Source organism: Phodopus roborovskii, unplaced genomic scaffold (genome assembly GCF_943737965.1).
Source record: "Phodopus roborovskii unplaced genomic scaffold, PHOROB, whole genome shotgun sequence".
In the NCBI taxonomy this organism is placed as follows: domain Eukaryota; kingdom Metazoa; phylum Chordata; class Mammalia; order Rodentia; family Cricetidae; genus Phodopus; species Phodopus roborovskii.
Genome location: NW_026125295.1, coordinates 11,033,266 through 11,054,037, shown reverse-complemented (window position 1 = coordinate 11,054,037; position 20,772 = coordinate 11,033,266). Strand labels below are relative to the sequence as shown.

At 46.3% G+C, this 20,772-nt stretch overlaps 1 protein-coding gene across 1 annotated transcript in view; it reads right to left on the bottom strand.

Moving 5' to 3' along the window:
• The window catches only part of Lars2 (leucyl-tRNA synthetase 2, mitochondrial), an 82,036-nt gene extending 62,181 nt beyond the window's left edge, over positions 1 to 19,855 (bottom strand). The window contains exons 1-3 of the mRNA XM_051203011.1: positions 19,615 to 19,855; positions 14,169 to 14,297; positions 214 to 305 (exon numbers count right to left, since the gene is read on the bottom strand). Of these exons, the coding sequence (XP_051058968.1) occupies positions 214 to 305; positions 14,169 to 14,297; positions 19,615 to 19,848 (455 nt within the window). The 5' untranslated portion in view covers positions 19,849 to 19,855. The remainder of the gene's footprint in view (positions 1 to 213; positions 306 to 14,168; positions 14,298 to 19,614) is intronic.
• Between the last annotated feature and the right edge of the window lie 917 nt (positions 19,856 to 20,772).

The window sequence follows — 20,772 nt, the reverse complement described above, 5'->3', positions numbered from 1 at the left end:
ACCATGACCTCCATCCATTTATACATTGTGACACATGCCCCTCCCCCCATAGCTAATAACTAACAAACAGACAAACGCCATATACACCTTCCTGTTTGTTTACCTCTTGTCGATCGGCCAATGCTGTAGTGGATTTGTGCTTGTCCCTTTTTTTAAAAAATATTTTAAAAAGGTTTCCGTAGACAAGTGTTTGAGTATGCCTTAAACACTCACCTGTGGGTCCAGCTTTCTGGGTGCAGATCCCTCTCAATGGCAGCATTTTCGGCAGGCAGCCCAAATGCATCCCACCCCATGGGGTTGATAACCTGGTGTGACAGGACAAAGCAGAAATGACAGAGAAATCATGAAAATGGGTTTATAGAATGCTTTTCTTCTGCTTCCTTCCTCTCGTCTGCCTGACTCCAACAGGCTGCCCTCTTCACACAGCATCTGAGTGTGTGTGTGTGTGTGTGGGGGGGGGGAGTGTGTGTGTGTGGGGGGGAGTGTGTGTGTGTGTGTGGTATGTGTGTGTGGGGGGGCGGCATTTGTCACGATCCCTCCTTTCCTTGCCTATTTAACAGAGCCCTGTTAACCGGGAATTTGTTCACTGAAGAATAAAGAATATGTTCCAGGCACAGATACAGGATCCCTACCAATCATCCCACAAACCCAGAGGCCATCTTCATGATGGCCTTATGAAGAAAGCTTCATAAGAAAGCCTTACAAATTCACATGTGGGAAAAAAAAAAAAAAAAAAAAAAAAAAAAAAAAAAGTGGCCAAAAGGAAGGTTAAACACTGCCCCCTTAAATAAAGCAGAGCACTGGCACAGAAAGAGGTACTCCACAGTAAACTACAGCTCATTAAAAAAACCAAACCGGGGCTGGAGAAATGAGTTAGCGCAGTGACGAACGCGCTTGCCACATCGCCAGTGGACATGGCAGTCCACCTCCAATTACTGCGTCTGAAGGTGGGAATGGAACCCTGGGAACAAGCTGGCTAGAGACCTAAGTTTGATTAAGACACCCACTTCAACAGGCTGGCACGCCTTTGACCCCAGCACTTGGGAAGTAGAGGCAGGCAGATTTCCATGAACTCCAGAACATCCTGGTCTAACAATACCACCCAAACCCAGAGATGAAGGGGGATGTCCTTCTGAATGCTGTGAATATGTTTCCTTTATTAGTTGATGAGTAAAGCTGTTTCAGCCAATGGACAGGCAGGATGTAGCCAGATAGGAAGTGTAGGTGGAGTTAACAGACTAGAAGAATTCGGGGAAGAGGAACGAGGAGTTGCTAGAACAATGCCATGTAGCTACTGGGAATGAAGGATGCCTGAGCACTCTCCGATAAGCCAAAACCATGTGGAAATACATAGGTTAATAGTAATGGATTAATAATTAAGAGAGAGGTAGCCACCAACCTGATGCCACCCGAGTCGCTGGCCAAACAGTTTATAGTTAATATAAGCCTCGGTGTGTTTGTTTGGAACTAAACAGCTGCAGGGCCCTGTGAGACAGAAACTTTCCATCTACATGGGGTACCAGACATCTGGCAAGAATTTCCATATGAAACCTGACAAACGCTTAAGAAGGGATTGTAAACACAACAGAACAGAATTGAGCTGTGCTTCCTGGTAGCAGCATTTTTCCAGCTGCTGTACTTTAGACATATTTCGGCACAGCACCATTAAAAAACTCAGTACCCTGAGTACAGCAGAGCTTAAGGCATGTTTGAGCTTATTTCACAGAGGAGATGGGTACTGCTGAGTCAGAGATGAGCCCAAGATTTAGGAACTAAGAGGCTGACTGAGGCAAACATAATGCCCAAGGAAGTCAGGACTGGCCTAGGATAACACAGACGTCACTTAAGCTATTATTGTAAAGCCGTAAGGATGGGTTTACCCCCTAGAAGCAATGCCCAAGATTTAGGTAGAAGGGCCTGGGATGCGTAAAGCATAAATTCTGGGGGATATGAGCAGAGGTTGGCTCAATAGATGGCGAAGGATCACCAGAGTATAAACTACATCCCCTCCCAGCACTCTAGGAAGACAGGTAAAATGGTGCTTTGAAGGATGCCTGTGAACATATCTTTCCAGGCTTCCCTAGTGCCTATCTGTGTACACAAGGACATTTTGCTCTTGTGAACACAGTTCCCACACCCGTAGCTCTCTTGGAGTCAACTGGAAACAGATTCCTTTTCTTTTTTCTTTCTTTCTTTTTTCCTTTACTGATGTTTTTCTAATTAAAAACACAATGCAGGTGCAGCTCTTCCAAAGGATCCAGGTTCCATTCCCAGCACCCACACGGCAGCTCCCGACTGTTGTAACTCCAGTCCCAGAGCATCTGATGACCTCTCCTGGCCTCTGTAGGCACTGCATGTACACGGTGCACGGACACACATGCAGGTAAAATACTCATCCAAACACATACAGGCAGGGACATGTAGTTCCTAATACTCAATGATCTGCCCTCTTCGCTGAACATTATATCCTAGGCACCTGTACAAAGTTTAAAAGTACTAATGCTGATTGTGATGATACCTTTCATAGCCCAGTTGTACAGGAGCTAAGGGCTCAAGATGCTGGGCATTAGAGTTTATCAGGGAACTGACTTGGGGTGGTGGCGCTGAGCTTGTTGTCTTACACCAGTGAAGAGTAATGACGCCGATAGCCACTCGTGGAAGCAGTCTTTATTAAGAACTATCACAGAAAAATCTAGAAAAAGAGATAAGAAACTCTTGAGAGAAGGTAGAGTTTCCAAGACAGAAGAACCATTTCCTTTGCCTAGGTTTTTATAGGGCAGTGGCAGATGTTGAACAAAAGACTGAGGCAGTCTCTATTGAGAGTGGTTCCTTCTCTGGAACCACTTCATGTGTGAAGTCAAAGGAAGGCCCACACACGCTCAGCATGTTCCCCTGGTCCACACAGTGGGACAACCATCGGATGTCCATGCCCTGCCCCTAGTGAAGGTTAGTTGAGGGCCCTTTTGTCCACCTCTGACTCTGGCTTATTTGGCCATGACTATGTGCAAGCTGTCAGTTATCTGGCTAAGGTCACTTCCTCCCCATTTGCAGGCAGCTAGCTAACCGTTAATTATACTGAGTGCCCAGGCTTTGTTAGCCTTCATCTTGACTTCCTGCTGACCATCAGACAACCTGTAGGGAGTCCCAAGTGCCCTTAATTAAATGGAGCGCTCTTCATTCTCAAAGCTACCAAGAAGCAGCAGCGATGTTCTTGGTTATTGCTTTGTCTACAGTACAGTCTGGGATCTCTTTCCAGAAACTGGGCTAGCATGTTATCAGGAATCCATACTACATGTCAGACTATTATAATTAGCTGCATTGAAAGCAAGACTATGTAATAAGCAACAGAAACTAACATGTATCTCCCAAAGGGGAAAGGGCTTTTGGAAGCTATCCAGCAAACCTGCTATCACTGGCCTTGTTTCTTAGAGCCTAATTGTCTCTTGTGGTCCACTTGGACATCTTAAGTATCTTTGTGTCTATTTTTAGTGCTCCTGACTTCATTTTTTAAACCCTAATAATCCCTTTTCACCTTAACGCCCACTCCCACGGTAGCATATAAGGGAGATGTGTAGTTTTTACCATGGGCCCCTTTCCCTTACTGCCTACTATGAGCTAACTCCTGTCTCAGCTGAGTAAATCTATTCTGCTCGGCTTTGGGAACCTGAGTACACAGTTGGGACATGAGGTCTCTTTCCTCATATGGCATATGGGGTGTTCCATCCTCCCTAAACAGTGTTTCCCCATCTCAGTAACTGCTTCATCTTAAGCTTCACACAGCCCTGGTATGGACAGCCACTCTCAAAACCCTTCCCTGATGCAGAAGGATGCATGGGTTTGGACTCTTCCCTGGGCTCCCTGGGCCTTTCTGGAGCTGGAATGGCTACTGTAGAGGTAGGAACTCTTCTCACAAAGAGAGCTGAGGCAGGTCTGGATGCAGAGGAGCCTCAAGGGCCGGCCCTGACCCAGTACCCAGAGTGCCTAGGCTCCTGCAACATTCCCTTGATCCTGTGAGTCTTACCAGGCTCTGAAGTTGGTCTAAGTTAGGCTTCAGTCCCCGGGAGCCAGGGAGCCCCATTAAAGAAGCATCCTTGGCACACAAGCAAGAGTCCTGCTCGCAAACACTGCTTCAACCACAGAAAACACAGTCTTCCATGTTTGCTTTTCCCCTCTCTTTTCAGGAACTAAAAAGCCTGGTTCTAGGTTACTCAGGAGTTCTTCTACACTGCCCGCCCTGCACTTGAGTTCTGTCTGTGCTATGCTGAATTCTCCCAGGTTGCTTCCTTGGAAGAACGGGGTAGCTGTTGTGTAACTGTTCTGCAGAAAAGGGAACTTATCATCACTTGGAGTCTTTGTCAGACCCTGGTCCAATGTTCCTGCCCATTAACATTCTGTTAGGTGCTACCTGGATTTTTAGATAAAGTCAATACAGGAAGTCGGGAGCATGTCTTCAGCCATCCACCAGGTCACTGAACTGAATGGCCTGAGTGGCCCTGCAAGCTTAATTTTAAACCAGGAAGGTCCCCTGTTCACAGGCCCCGGGGGCCACTTGCAGAGCCCACTCCCTTGCTGTAGAATCTCTCACTTCCAATACAGGAGAAATAGGGAGCAAAGACCTAAGCACCGTTGCAATACCTCCATGTGTCTGTCCTTCTGGCAGCAGGCTGGATTATAGGAGATGGTATGCACCTGTAATTCCAGCATTCAGGAAGCTCACACAGGATCATGAGTTCAAGGTTAGCCTGGGCTACATAGTAAGACCCCACTTCAAAACCAAAACAAAACCCAGCTATCATGTACCACATTCCAGGCACTTGATATTATACCTGGGCTTTGAGTGGTAGAAGGCATGCTTAGAATGTGCAAAGGTATAGATTTAATCCCAAACTCCACAAAACAACAAAAAAAGTAACTATACCTATAGTTGGCATCTCTGTGTCCAGGTTGTCCAAACCATTCACTAGAATTTACACTCTTCTGGTTAGTCTTTTATTTTATTTACTTTTTTTTTTTCAATTTTAAAATTTCTTCTTATGTACATTGGTGTAATTCCCCTGGAACTGGAATTACAAACAGTTGTGAGCTACCATGTGGGTGCTAAGGATTGAACCCAGGTCCTCTGGAAGAACAGCCAATGTTCTTAACCACTGAGCCATCTCTCTAGCTCCTCCTCTGGCTAGTTTTAAAATGACTCATCTCTCTTCACATCAATGAACTTCCACAGTTGAAGTAAGTTATCACACCTAGAGCTTACATGTACAAACATGCCAATTTACCCTAAAGAAAGGGGGGGGGCAGCTGCACTTATCTGCAGGGCCCAGCTGGGCATGATGGCACACGCCTATAACCCAGCTAACTGGAAAGCTGAAGTACTGAGAGTTTGAGGCCAGCCTGGGCAATATCAAAGGCCCCTTTTTGAAATAAAATAATATATAGCAGATCCTGAGCATTCCTGATTTATTTTTTAAGCTAACCTCTTCTTAGGTGTGAATGCTTCCTATGGCTTCATTTTTTTTTCAAGATATTTGATCTATTTTTACGAACCTACTTCAGATATACTTTTAAATACCCATCATGTCAATTTCAGAACAGTGGGTACGTGACATCATGGGAGGGGGCAGAAGATAAAACTGATAATTTTAAGATAATAAATGTAAAAATATTCAGAGGCTGAATCAAGAAGTCCCAGTTACTTAAATTAGAAATCAGTAACTTCAGCCGGGCAGTGGCAGCACGCGCATTTAATCCCAGCACTCGGGAGACAGAGGAAGGCAGAGCTCTGAGTTTGAGGTCAGCCTGGTCTACACAGTGAGTTCCAGGACAGTCTGGGATACACAGAGAAACCCTGTCTTGAGAGAAAAAGAAGGAGGAGAAGGAGAAGGAGAAGAAAGAAGGCAAAAATCCAGCACATTTCAAAATTTGAAAAACCACATTCTCTATCTAGTTCTTACAACAAATACTCCAAATATGTAAGTTGGATGAGACGCTACAAAGGCAGTGAAGCTACCCCAAAATTCAGAAAGGCCAGATAGCATCACTAGCTCAGACCTGACAGAGCCACCAGAGCCACCTAGAACCCAAGAGACAGAGGCAGCAGTGGGCAGGGCCAAGGCCGATATGAGAGACGGCGTGTAAATGTGTGGGCTCATCTTACCAGACAGAACCACAGGAGATGGGCAGTGGCCGAGGCAAGAGCCAAGGAGGAGATTCTCCGGTTTCTCCATTTACCTGACCTCCAATTCCACCTAGAATCCCTATGCCTCAAATCTAGCCACAGTAGGAGGAAGGATTTGTGATGCCCACCCCCACCCCCACCCCCACCCCCCGCCCCCAAGAGCAGTCAGTATCAGGACTATGATGCCTCTGCCCAGCAGTCGGTTTTTGCTGGGGGTGGATGGTAGAGACAGCAAGAGACATTGATTCTCTTCAGGGGGAACCCTAATTAAACTCAACGGATCACAAAGTCAAACAATCACAACAAAAGACCAGCCAGGCGGCTGATCCCACAGCTTGAGAAGCACAGCTTAACGCGAGGCGAGCAGGATGGAACTGTGTAGCAACACATCTCCAAGCGGAGTCTCAGAGAGGAGTCACTCAGGGCTGCCGACTCTCGTGGAAGATGGGCCACCCCCACGTGGGTTCTCAGAGGATCAGAAATGGGTATTATGGCAGATGGAACATCTGTGTGAGGTCCCAGGGGGAGTATCAGACTGGCTAGTGTCATGGCAGACCAGAAACCACTAGCCCAGAATATAGTTGTATGTACGTCAGAGCTCTGCAAGTCAGACCAGAGCTGGAACCAGAGTGAGGGCTGGGGGCTGGGCCTGGGTCTGGGACAGCGTCTGGTGTACAGTCCTCTAGATCTGAGAACCTGGACATTCCAGGGTTGGCAGGAGGGCTGGAGGCATGCTGACTCAGCAAAAGGGACCCAGAGCTGAGGGAGTCCAGGCTACAGCCTTATCTATGCTGTATTTCTTTCACAAAGAGGCAAGGTGGAAATTTATGTACAATTTAAAAATACTTTAAGAAAAGGGGGGGGGGGGGACAAGCGGGCAGGTCATTTGTCCTTCTAACATGGGAAACAAGAGCAAGCTGAGCAAAGAGAGGTTTACATGTGGACAGGAAGGACACAGGCATCTGGCCCCTGCCTTCCCACCACAGACAGGAGCATGCCCCTCCCCTATAAAACAAAGCTTTATATTTGAAACCAATTCAGCTTCAGATGTGGGCACCATGGTTACTGTTTCACAAAGACATGCTATTTCCAGTGTCTCTCCTTCTCTGGAATGGATTCAGCACTCTATTTCCAAGAAATGAAAAATGCAGTGTTTAATTTCATTTAGCCAGTGTAATAAGCAACCATTATTACAGATTGGATGTAGAAAGAAATCAAGTGACTACTTCAGAGTAAGAAAAAACAGTGGCGGCGCCTATCCCTAAAAGGCCTGCCTCCTGTGGGAACGCAGAACCTGACTCCAGGCACTTTCCAATCAAGGCGCTAGGCTATCGTGCCTTCTCACCTTCAAACCACACCTGAGAGCCTAAGTCTAGAAATCCACTGCCTACCTCCGGATGCCACAGGGATTTGAAAGTCTGGAACTAAATGTCACACTGTGCACTCTGGGCACATCACAGGCGACACTCAACGACCAACTGAAAACTGTGGACGCATCCACAGCCACTTGCTTGCTGGGAATGTCCCCTGCATCTGGCCTTTGTGGGTGACCACACAGTGATTATACATCTGCTAGACGCTGAGCCCAACCTCTTCCTACACTTGGACAAGGCTGTGGGCTTTCTGCCTGGGACTAGACAGTCCAGGCCCAGAACTCTGATGCTCCCTTCCATCACCCAGCTCCTGGACCAGAGACGGTGCTGGGAACACCAACTGAGGTGGGAGGCAGAAAATTTATTTTCCAACCATCTGTGCATATGATATATGAAAACACAACAACACCACATGGAACTAAGCTTTAAGTGTGTCATTAGGCATCCTTTGAGTTTCAGGAGCATCCACCCAACTGGCAGCATAGCCTTTTCTGACTGCAGAAAAAGAAGACTTTAATTCTGGCTTCAAATGGCCCTTGAGTAAACATGCAAGTCTCAGGAATGCTTTATGGTGGCCACTGAAATTGCATTACACTTCTTTGTTTGTCTTTTGAGGTAGTCTCACTCAGTCCCGGACGGCTTTGCCGTCGTGTCCCTCCCGCCTCCCACTAAGTTCTGGAATTTCTGAGGTGTGCACCACACGTTTGAAGGGATCTCTTGCTCATCACCTCTGGGTGAAGCAGACATCCTCACTGCTCTGATTTAGCTCCCTCAGACCACCCAACACTCAACTCATCCAATCTACACATCTGTGGTAAAAGTCAGCCGCTCCGCTCGAGACTTTAACTCTCTTCTCAAACCGTTTGGCTCAGCAGAGACACCATCCATCCATCACACGTGATACCTGGCCCGGCCACCTACTCTGCTTTTGCTAGACTCCACCCCTAGCAAACTCAAGGGAAATCTGCCATTACACAGGAACACTGCAGCGGTGGTAGATGCTTCACATTTTGGCTCAAGTCTGGGGACCCACTGTTTCCCCGATGGCTTTCAAGTTTTTACTACTATTGTGAGAGTACAGAACACACACCATGGAGTGAGTACATTGGAGGTCACGGGACAACTTTATCGATGCTTTCCACCTTCATGTTGAGTTCTGAGGATTAAACTCAGGACATCAGGCCTATTTGCAAAGTGCCTTTATCTGATTGTCAAATGTCTAGTTCTCACACTCGGCGATAATCTTAAAAAAGACTGCCGAGCCAGGGATACTACAATTATCTGTATTCCCACCATATGCAGAGGTCATGGATCAGATCAGCTCGTGGTAGGAACACACTGCTTTTATTTGATGCTGTCTGGTTTGTTTAATTTGAGGCAAGGTCTCACTCACTATGTTGCCTATATTGACCGCAAAGCTAACGTTCCTCCCGCCACTGGCTTCCCAGCACTGCGTCTATAGGTGTGCACCACACTATGTCTGGCTGGAAACAAAGGGCCTTGTAAGTTGTAGTGTGTTAAAAAAAAAAAAAAAAAAAGATGTGTTCCAAGTAACCATTAAACAGTTGAAATGCTACTAACAAAGGAAGTTGTAGGCCCTTCTCTGTCGCCAAGAAATTAAAATAGTATTGGGTAGATGACAGTAACACAGAGAACCTGTGAGTTTAGCCGAGGTGGCCTATGGTTCTTCCCATAACTACTGATAAGTGTGAGCTACAGAAATGAAGGCCAGTTTACTCACAGTGCAAGGAAAATTAAGTGGACCTTGGAGAGTAACAAGGACTTACTTAGAGGGGAGACTGAGAAGAACTTAAGAAGGGGACACCTGGGTGAAAAACGACAGGTGAGAACAAAGACGTTCACTATGAAAAAACTACGTGCATCATTAAGGGCTGTGGATGCAGGAGACTTGGGCTAGCAGGCCGAAAAAAGCATCATTATAAGTGGGCTGCAGATGGCTCGGGGGTCAAGTGCACCCACTCGGCGGCCAATAACCGTCCTTAAGTCCAGTCCCGGTGGATCTCTCATCCTCTTCTGGCATTCCTGGGCACCAGGCAAGCACATGGTGCACAGACATGCGTGCAGGAAAAACGCCCACACTCAGAAAGTAAACAAATGAAAATGTCTAAATCACTATAAAAAGAAAACCGAGACAGACGCAGAGTAACTCGAGACTGAGATATATGGTAGCGTGCAGGTTACAGGTTAAGGGCCCTAGATTGGCGCTGGAGGACCACAGTCGGAGAACCATACAGGCTAGCTGGTCACCGGCACAGATACAGGAAGACTGCCCTGCTATCTGGTGTAGGAAAAATGCCAAGACTTGAAATCTGGGCCTAAGTAATCACTTCCCAATCAAGGGAATCACCGGCTTCTAAGAAGGGTGATGCACCCGAGTCCTCACGCCCTGGGCGGTAACAACCCTGAGCCCCATGACAGAGCCTTTCACCCAGGCACAGGGGAGGGGAGCAGCTCATAGTGCAAAGAGTGTGAGTGTGTGTGTATACACATATATATGTGTGTGTATACATAAAAATGGTGTGTATACATATATGTGTGTATACATATATATGTGTATGTGTGTACATATATATATATGGGTGTGTATATACATATATGTGTGCGTGTGTATTATATATATGTGTGTGTACATATATGAACATATGTGTTTGTGTATACATATATATGAACATATATGTGTGTGTGTACATATATATGAACATATATATTTGCGTGCATGTGTATACATGTTCATTTAGTCAGTTCTGTTCCTGTTTCTCTAAAGAACCCTGGCTAATATACTGACATTTAGTAACACGTAACAGTTTGAAATCCAGACTCAGCCAGTGGGCAAACAGAAGAAAGCCCTGGCCACATGAGCAGCAGCAGCAGCTTCTTAGAGCAGCCCTGTAGCCTGCTCCCAGCAGAAGACTGTAGGGACTCCTTGATTAAACGGAGCTGAATCACTTTTCTGAGCAGCTCCCAGCAAATCAATCAGTATAAATCATAATTACAGCTATCGCTTATTAAGGGATGCATTAAGCACCAGACACGTGGCACACCGCACTACCTAATCTGACCTCACAGAAACCTGAGAAGAAATCAGTCTCAGTGTCTGTCTGTCTCCCTCCCTCCCTCCCTCCCTCCCTCCCTCTCTCCTCTCTTCCCTGGATACCAACTGCAGGGCCTAGGTGAATTCCCTGCTGCTGAGCAGATCCCAAGCCTTCCTTAGGGCAAACGGGGGAAGTGGGAGTCAGAGACACTAGGTGACTATGCAGGGTGTAGGAAGTAGCAGAGCAGGGGTCAAACCAATGCTGTCCGCTCTGCTTTTGGATTTCAGTCCCCCTTCTCTTGGCCGTGAGCTCTGCCTGATTCCTCCCATGCATCTTTGTTAATATCTCATCCTACCCAAGACAATCAGACTCCCACATAAATATATATATCCCTTGACTTACCTCTCTGCTGGCAGGCTTCCCCACATCCTGTCACCAATAATAAGTTTTTGCTTAAATGTTCCTGCTTAGGAAGGGCAGTGCCTGCAGCCTGCATGCACTGGTCAAATTAAGGTGACTTAATTTTTAAAAGGATACATAGAGTTGAAGGTTAGTTACAGAATTACACTTTTAAGGGAGTACAGTACGTAGCGAATTACACTTTTAAGGGAGTACAGTACGTAGCGCAGTGATCACACACATTCCTAGCCTGTGCCAGGTTCTGGGTTACAGCCTTAGGAACGAAAGTGGGAGGGGAATATTGCACTTTGGCAGAGTCAATTAATTCTATCTTGCTTTTTTTCTTTCAAGATTTAAAATTTTATTTTTATTTATAAGTATATGTATGAATATATGCCCACCACCTGGCATATGAACCAGTGGATGCCAGAAGTATCAGATATCCTAGAACTGGAGTTACAGCAGACCACAAGAGTTCTGAGAAGTGAACTCAGGCCCCTGCAAAAATAGTCAGTGCTCTGAATGGTTGAGCCATCTTTCTACCCTCCGTCCTGCCTCTTTTTTAAGAAATACTGTAAAACTGTGTCTCAGAAAAATATCTTTCCTAAACCAGGATGACAAATAACTGTGATAACTTTAAGTTCCAATGGAACCCCCGACCTACTATTAACGCTCAAGTGAAAACACGACCTCGTTTTCATGGGCTTCGTCTGCCAACAAAAGGTTCCCATTCAACTGTCTCGAGAGACATACTTAACCTTCCTAAAGGCCTAGGAGGTGCAAGGTGCCGCCTGCATAGGGCCTGATAGGTTAATAAAAGCAATGGCCAGTGGTGCGCCAGCAAATGTAACAACTGGCTCTCACGTGACAAAGTCCCAGTTTGGTGCCAGGCACGGTGGCACATCCTGGCAATCCCTAGCAGTCAGGAAGTAGAGGCAGAAGCTCACAGAGTCAAGGTCATCCTTGACTCCCTACCAAGTATGGAGTCAGCCTGGCTTGCGTGAGACCCTGTATCAAACAGAGCATATGTTGTGCTCACCTACCCTTTTACACTCTTGCAGTCCAGGGTCCCCTTGCCTCAAGAGTGGAGCCAATGGTAGCGGGCAGGTCTCCCCCTCAGTTAATAAAACGAAGACAATCCCCACAGACGTGCCCTGGGCAGCCATTCACCGAGACCCCGCCCCGGTGATCCCACATCGTGTCGAGTTAACTAACACTAAACATCAGGGGTGGGGTCGGAGGTTGAGAGCGCTTAGGGACCTTGCAGAGGAACTGAGTCAGTGACCCGACACTGAGTTACACATCTGTAACTCAGGGGCCTCCTTAATCACCTGCACTCATGTGCATATACCAATGGATACGGAGTTTCAAAACAGTAATAAATCTTAAAAAAGAAGAAGAGACACTAACCATACTGGGACTGACCCACATCAGCCAAGAAAAAGGCACATCCTCTTTTTCCTTTTAAGTTCCGTTTTTTATCAGGTGGCTCCTCTTTGGGCCAGTGACTTGGCTCAGCAAAATAAGCATTCTTGCCACCAACCCTGAACTTGATCCCCAGTACCCACGCGGTGGAAGAAAATGGACTTAGGCAGGCACATGCCTCCTACCAATACATAAATGTAATAAAACTGGACGTTCCCTCTTTAGGGAATTCTCCCCCACTCCCCACAGTTATTATTTTTTCTTATAAAATTTTATTTTCCCACTATAAAATAAATATTGTTTTCACCAGAGAATAGAGAAAACATCCAGTAACGAGGTGGGATTGGGGGGGGGGGGGAACCAAAGCTGATGTGATGTCCAAAACCACACTGTAGCCAAGACTGGCCTTGAACCCCTGGTTCTCCCCCTCAACCTTTCAAGTTTGGGGATTACCGGGGTGCGTCTACCACACACAGCACTATAGTATGGACCACAGATGTACACAGAGGCCCACGCTCAAAGGCCTTGTCCCAGGGTGGTACTCCTGAACAATGCTGAGATCTTCCAGAGGTAAGGACTAGCTGTGGCACAAGCTTCCCGGCTGCTCCAGAAGCTGAGGCAGAAAGACCGTAACTTCAAGGCCAGCTTGAGCAACTTAGTGAAACCCCCGCCTCAAAATAACATTAGGAAGAGGAGCTAAGGGTGTGGCTCAGTGGTAGAACACTGGCCTGGTAGGTGGGATTGATGCCCTGTAGCACTCACCAAAAGAGACAGGGTCACTGAGGATTAGGCCCTCAAAGAAAATCCTGGGAACGACGACGGTTCTCTATTGCTTACTAGGCATGGGGTTAGCAGTGTAGTGATATATTATTTATGATTTATTAAAGCTTGACCGAGGATTCAGCCTCAAGCTGTAGAGAACAGGTAGTGGTGATACACACCTTGAATCCCAGCACTCAGAATTGAGAGGAAGACGGACGTCTGTGAGTCCAAGGCCACCCAGATCTACACAACAGTGAATCGGTCTAAAAGAGAATTATGGCTCACACCTTTAATCCCAACATTAGGGAAGTATATAAGACAGAAGCAAGGTCTCAGAGAGAGAGAGACTGATTCACTCTCCAGTCACACCGAGGAGAGGCTACAGTCTGAGGCTTGGTGAAGAGCCCGTGGAGACAGAGTCAGCCTATTCAGCCCGAGGAAGAGGAAAGAAGCTAGTGGCCGGCTGCTTTGCTTTTTGGACTTTAGCTTGAAGTCTGAGCCCCAGTACCAGTCTCTGGGTCCTTTACTTTTCATATTACAAAGCAGCCATGCTCCCATGTGCTGGTCACCATGGCTCTCCAGCATCCTCAGCGGAGGCCTAAGCACACTGCGCCCTCTACTCAAGCACTGTATTTGTAAGAACAGGGGCCATAATAAGCCTTCCTTTTTCTTCTTGATAACCACCTCCGGTATTTGCAATGGAGGTGCAAAGCTGACCAGGGTATCGTCACTGCCCTGTACAGTGACAGCTTATGGGGCGAGCTCTTCCTGGGGAAAGAGCTGCCTGCACCTGCCCTTGCCCTCCCCAAGCCTACCCGATGTCCACCCCGCCCCCAGCATAACACCCAGTCTACCCATATGCTTCACTACAAAGGCTTCCCTGAGCTCTTCATGTTCACACTTAGAGTGGCCTCTCTTTGTTATCCTAAACACGCATTACCACACTCCTGTCCACGGAGCAAGGCAGACTCTTGCTCTTACCTGCATGCCTCTCATTTTCTGGAACCGTGCAATGGTGTCACTCAGAGTGTAGACTCGTACATGGCCCATGTGCAGCTTGCCAGAAGGGTAAGGGAACATGGACAGCACGTAGAATTTGGGCTTCGATTTCTAGGAAAGAGTGACACAGTATGATAGAATGTATGTATTACATATTTTCTGGAAGCTATGCATACGTTAATATTTTGGCACTTTATTCAAGTTAAGTTTCCAAAAGGAAAAAAACAAAATTCCTGCCAGGCAGTGATGGTGCACACTTTAATCCCAGCACTCAGAAGTCACAGGCAAGTAGATATCTGTGAGTTCGAAGCCAGCCTGGTCTACAGAGTGAGCTCCAGGACAGTTTTAAAGGACTGCTTTCCAAATGAGCCTCTAACACAGAGATGAGTCTCTTTCCCAGGTCCCCTTAGCTGTAACCACCTGAACTCCACTGCCGACCACAGTCTCCAGGTATTAGATGGGCCCTGAGGTCGATCCTGTGCACTGAGAGCTTCTCTTTTAACATAGGAAATCTATACATCTGACTGGAATGAAGACAGGACAGGGCGTCCCATGAGGTCGCTACCTTTGGACACCCTCGGTCTTTCCCAGCAGGATGGGGCATGTTGTTAAGAGTTTGTGTACGTCAGAGGACCAGGCCCCAAAGGAATGGATCTAGTCACAGAGCTGGTTGCTTACGGAACACCTGACTTTTCTGGTGCTTGTGGAAAATTCTGCAGTGATGAGGATAGAACTGAGGACCTTGTACGTGCTAGGTGAGTGCTGCATCACTGTACTTCATGCACAACTGCCAGGATTACATGCAATCTCTATATTCACCATGCTAGCACTCAATAGGACTGCAATAACTCTTAAAAGAATGCCTGTTGGCCTTGGGGAAGCACCTTCTAACAAAGGCATGGCCGTTTACCCCAGCAGATTTTACAAATCCTGTCCGGGTGACTGGAGGCTCCCCTAACCAAGCCTCAAATTCTGCCACAGAGCATCTGGAAGGGCGACAGGTTACTGCTGCCCGTGGTCAATGAGGATAGGCTCTCCCTCTTTGGTTCCTACTTCTTCCTAGAATTTTAGGAAGCATCAAGGTTTTGCTTCTCCTAAAGGAATGAATGTAAACACAGACAGAAATTCACAGCCCTTCCTGTGCATGTGTGGGAGGTGACGCTTTAAATGCTGTTTGCTAGTATTCGCAAGACTGATGATGGACAGAACCTACTCGCGATGCTTAGTACCAACTGAAGACGGGCATGGTGGTGCACACCTTTAATCTCAGCAAAGACAGGTGGATCTGTGAGTTCCAAGCCAGCTTGGTCTACAGAGTGAGTTCCAGGACAGCCAGGGCTACACTGAGAACATCTGTCTCAAAAAAACCAACTAAACAAACACACACACATACACACACACACATACACACACACACACATATACACACACAACTATTAACCTGACAGGTTCTAAAATCACCAAGGGGAGCAAAGTTAAGGCATGTTAGTGAACATGGTTAACTGAGGACCCAGCCTACATGTGATGAGTACTGTTCCATGGGCTCAGGTATTGGACTAAAAGGGAGAGAGAAAGATGAGCAGTGCATTCACCTGTCTTTGCTTGCTTATTGTTGAAACAACGTGACCCACTGCTCCCCCCCCCATCTAGACCGTATTCTCCAAAACTGTGAGTCAAGACAAACCCTTCCTTATGTTGCTTCTATCTGATATTTGACCACCACAACAAAAGCAACTAATATACAACATAAATCAGGGGAGCGGAACTAGAAATCAGATTCCAGCAAAGTGGGATTTTTGTGTGTTTGGTTGCTTGGTTGATTTCTGGGACAGAATTTTGCTATATAGCACAGGCTGGCCTCAAACTTGCAGCAACCCTGCCTCCAGAGTGCTGGGACTACAGGTGTACATCACCATGTCATGTCTAGCTTCTCGCTAAGTTCTTAAAGTTCAGCAAAGGTTTTAAATCTTTAGCAAAACCACAAACAAGAGCTAACCACCCTCCACCCCTAAAAAACACGAAGCACAACTTTTCTCTGTCCTGTCCATCCTCTAGAAATAAAAAAGGTAAATAGGTAAGCAGCACCACCTGGAGAAAGAAACGCTTTTTAAAGGTTTTCTCAGAGTCTGTGCCACTGGAAGAATCATGACTTAAATAAGCAGAGTGGCAGGCAGGGAACAGGAGATCTCACGAGTGAGGAGACCCCCAGTGGGATTCATGTGTACTCGGGGACTTCCCTGCTTTTAAGAAGACTAGGTCAGCCCTGTGGTTTGGCTCCGTGATACAGTACTGGCCTAGTCCGTGCAAGCCCATGGGCTTCATCCTTGGCACTGGGGAGAAGAAAAGGTGAGTGACAGAAAAAAGTCCTTTCCCCTTGTGAACAAGTTCTTATGAAAGGTGAAACAGCTCAGTGTCTACTGAATGCAAAAATAAAACTGTCTCCTTTTTACTGAACCCTTTCTCCTACTACCTGCAATAGGTTAGACCCCATGGCTTTTCTTTGGGAATTTTGAGTACCACAGGAAAAGACTGTAATCACGTGGGAGCTGGAGAGACGACTTGGTGGTTAAGAGCACTGGCTGCTCTTACAGAGGACCTGAGTTCAATTCTCAGCACCCACATGGCAGCTCACACTTGTCTGGAACTCCAGTTCCGGGGAACCTGATGTCCTCACACAGGCATACATGCAGGCAAAACACCAATGAACAGAGAGTAAAAGGAAATAAATCACTTTTTAAAAAAGACTATACTCACACTCCTTTACATACACTATTGGTAAAGTTTTTTGCTTTCTAAGACAGGGTCTTGTTTTATAACCCGGGCTGGGCTCAGACTTCTTGAGTGTTGGGACTACAGGCCTATGCCACACCTGGCCATCTAGTTTTTGACTTTCAAGTTATTATGTAAAGCAATTTTATTATAATCACCCTATCTTCTTGTACTATTTATTTTATCACATTAATTATCAACCTTGCTCAAACATTTTCTACACACAGCTTCTTCACTAGCCTCTCCATTTTTGAATGCTTGTTCAATGAAGATTAAATTAATGGCAACATCAAATAATTCATCGCACACAAGCTAAGCTGAACTCCAAACCCGAGTTCATAAGAGCTATGCAGAAAAGCGATGCTACTGCATCTTGATACTCATGAACATTTTTGTTTCCGTGGAAAATACATTCAGCCCACTGCCTGTCCCTGCCTGGTGCTTTTCGGTGTGAATTAAGTCATTTTCCTCTGTGACAATGACGTGAGTTCTATCATCTGGAGGTGGAAAAGAGAAAAAATGACAGAAAGCTGTGTTATAATTGAGCAGGAATCTGACTGAAAGGGAAATTTTCATAATTACATAAAAGTGCAGGAATTCGAGCCTTTAAGAGAAATTATGAATGCCAGCGATGGTAAGAGGAAGGCGTCTAAAAGCCGGCCCCATATTTCCATCAGACTGTGATTTAGGGCATGACTTCGGCCTCGCTGGGGCTTCCTCTCTAAGACGGTAACAGTCCCCACAGGCACGCAGGGCCTCCAGTTCTGACCCTCCCTTTGCCATGAGATGTGAGGCCTCAGGCAAAATCACTGTGCCTTCCTAGGCTCTGTCTACTCTCCGTTGATGACTGACACAGAGAGTTTCCAGACAGCAAGGCTCTCAGGGGGTTGGGCGGATCCCAGCTTGGCACATTACGTGGGTTTCAGTGTTCCAGCTCCCCAGGTACGGATAATGCTCACCCTCAAGGCTGTTCTGATTCTAAGACATTCAACCAATGGCAATGGTACATGGTAAAATGCTCACTAAATGGAAGTTGGGATTTGTTTTGTTCTGATTTTAAATGGTGGTTTGATGATGGTGGTGGCAAGGCTGCTGGCTTCCAAACACTCACTTGGGTGGATTTCAGTCGTACTTAATATCAATGTGAGGTGAAAACTAAAGCTTCATTTCATACACACCAGAGTTCAGTCAGATTCTCAGTCCCTGGTAAAATAGCACGTGATTTTTATCTGCAGCTTCATTTATTTATTTATGCAACACACTTCAGTTTAGAAAATGTTCAGCTATATTTTCTCATTTGATTTTCAAAACGAACTTGTAAGATATACAATGTGAGGCGCTGAGAATCGTGGGGTTGAGGGAAGGGCCAAGTTTTAATGTAAATTACTCAACTTTCCCTCTTTGTTAAATATGGTATCTCTTTCAACTCCAGATCTTCTTTCCACGCAATGCCAAAGCCGCTTTCCAGCTGAGTACGAGTGGCGCCCACCCTCACAGAAGGGACGGGTGTAACTTCAGTAAGAGTCAGGGGACAGGAAAAGGCAGGTCCAATACAGTATTAGCTGTAAGCACAACCCAACTGTTTTCTCCTGGCCCCCTAATCAATCCACAAACACCTCTACTTTTGGATTGCTACTGTCACAAAGGCATAGTCAAGATATAAATGCCTTCTAATATTTTCTCAGGTCCAATTATAACAGGAGACATAGAACATTCCACAGAAATTAATGACAGCCAAATGGACCCAACTTCAGATCACATCAAAGAACAGTTTGGCCTCCATCCTCCGACCACATGGCAGAGCAGGCTGTTAGGTCAAGTCTACAGAGAAATGGGCAGATACTTCTTACCTCATACAACCTCCTGACATATTCCCAGGCTTCTCCTGCAATTTCACTCATGACCTGTTAGATCCACAGGTGTCATTCTACCACACGAGGGCCAAAAAGGACCCAGCACCTACCAGCACTTCTTTTTTGTTCAGATTCCTCCAATCAAAGTATCTCAGAATATCACTATGGGGCTGTCTGTCATACAACCATGTAAAATACTAGCCACCACACTGGAAAGGTTTTTGCACCCTAACCTTGTATCACCTCCTTTACTCAACAATCCCGAGAACCAAGTGGGCGCTATCATCACCCTCCATTTGAGATTAAAAAAAGAAAAGAAAAGAAAAGAAAAAAGGAAAAATCACAAAGAGACTCAATCTCAATACTTATAACTTATCCTAAACCATGCACTGTGAGCCCAGAGTCCAGGTCCTTTGTTCCTCTTCTCTACTGACATGGTTTGAATGTGCAATATCCACCACAGGACCATTGTGTCTGCACGCTTGGCCCCCAGCTGGTGGTGCCATCTGGGGAAGTTGTAGACGCTCCAGGAGGTAAACTGAGCCTGGCTAGAGGAAGCGGGTCACTAAGGTGAGCCTTGAGGTTCTGTAGCCCAGCCCCACATCCAGTCTGTTCTCTGCCTCCTAACATATGGATGCACCTCACATTCCTGCCGGAACGCCAAGCCCCCTCCCCATGATGAACTTTTGAATTCCCTCAAACTGTGGACCACAACAACTCTCCCTCCCTTAAGTCACATCTTGCCAGGTGTTCGGCATCAGCAACAAGGAGAGAAACTTGTGTGTCTGCCCTCCCACAACACTCACGTCGTCTTCTGAAACTCTGGACGCCTGCTCTTTTATGTGTTGGTGCCACCACTTCTCAACATCCTTTCTGGTCTGGAGCGTGTACTCCTTCGTCCACTTCCCCGTGGCACTGTAAATACTTCTGGCACACCCTGGAATCGCTCTTCTTTCCCGCTGGATGACAGGTAGCCCGCGGACGAGCTGTCTTTTCAGAGGAGAGGCATAAAAACGCAGCCTCCGACAAGATGATGCCATTCTTCAGGAGGGAGGGGCCTAAGGAAGAGGGGGGAAAGAAACATGGCATGCACCACCCAGAACTCTCTCGGGGTTAAGTCTTTCCGGTCAACAACACAGCCCAGCATTTACTGCTCGTTTACACACTTTCTCTCCTCCTTTTGATAATCATTTACTAACAGAACATTCTACAAGTTCTGCTGAATTAGATACAAACTTTTTTATTGGAAAGCATAAAGGCAATCCGTGCCCTAAACACCAAAAGTACAAAACCCTCCCTCACAGAAACAAAGGGAGTGCGTCACAAAGGGCCAGTGGCCACAAGTTTCAGGCAGCATGGGAAGTGACTGAGCTCCTCCTTCCAGAGTCTATCTAGCCTATCAACGGCTGTCTGTCTGAACTCCAGAACTCTAAGCACATCTTATCTTAGCCTTGAGCTCAAGTATCAGGAGGCATCTCAACAAAGGTCTCTGAGAAGGACCAGGAATTTTGAACTAAGTTAACATCTTTCATTATACCAGGTCCACACTCTGTTCCAAGCACTACATATATAGCAACCAAGAGTCCCAGGCTGAAGAGACACAGGGTGTGTGCTCAGCATGCGTGAAGGAAGACCTGGGTTCCATTCCTAGGAAGCAAAAACAAAACACAGAGTGCCTTCTTTCACAGCAACTAAATACTGAGAAGCAGGTGAGACACAAATAGATAGTGTTGCCATTTAACTCCAGTAAAACCACCTGGGGTCCAAATTTGAATTCTGATACTTCACTCACTCAGGCAAGTGGCAGAAATGGCCTTGATGAAGAACTTTCCTACTTTTAATCTCTTTTCAGGGGCTGAGATGAGATTTCACCAAACATTTAGGATACAGTACTAAACATGCAAAACATTCTGCATTCTTGCATAACGGCAACAGGGAAGTAAAAAGACCTTCCAAACTGAGAT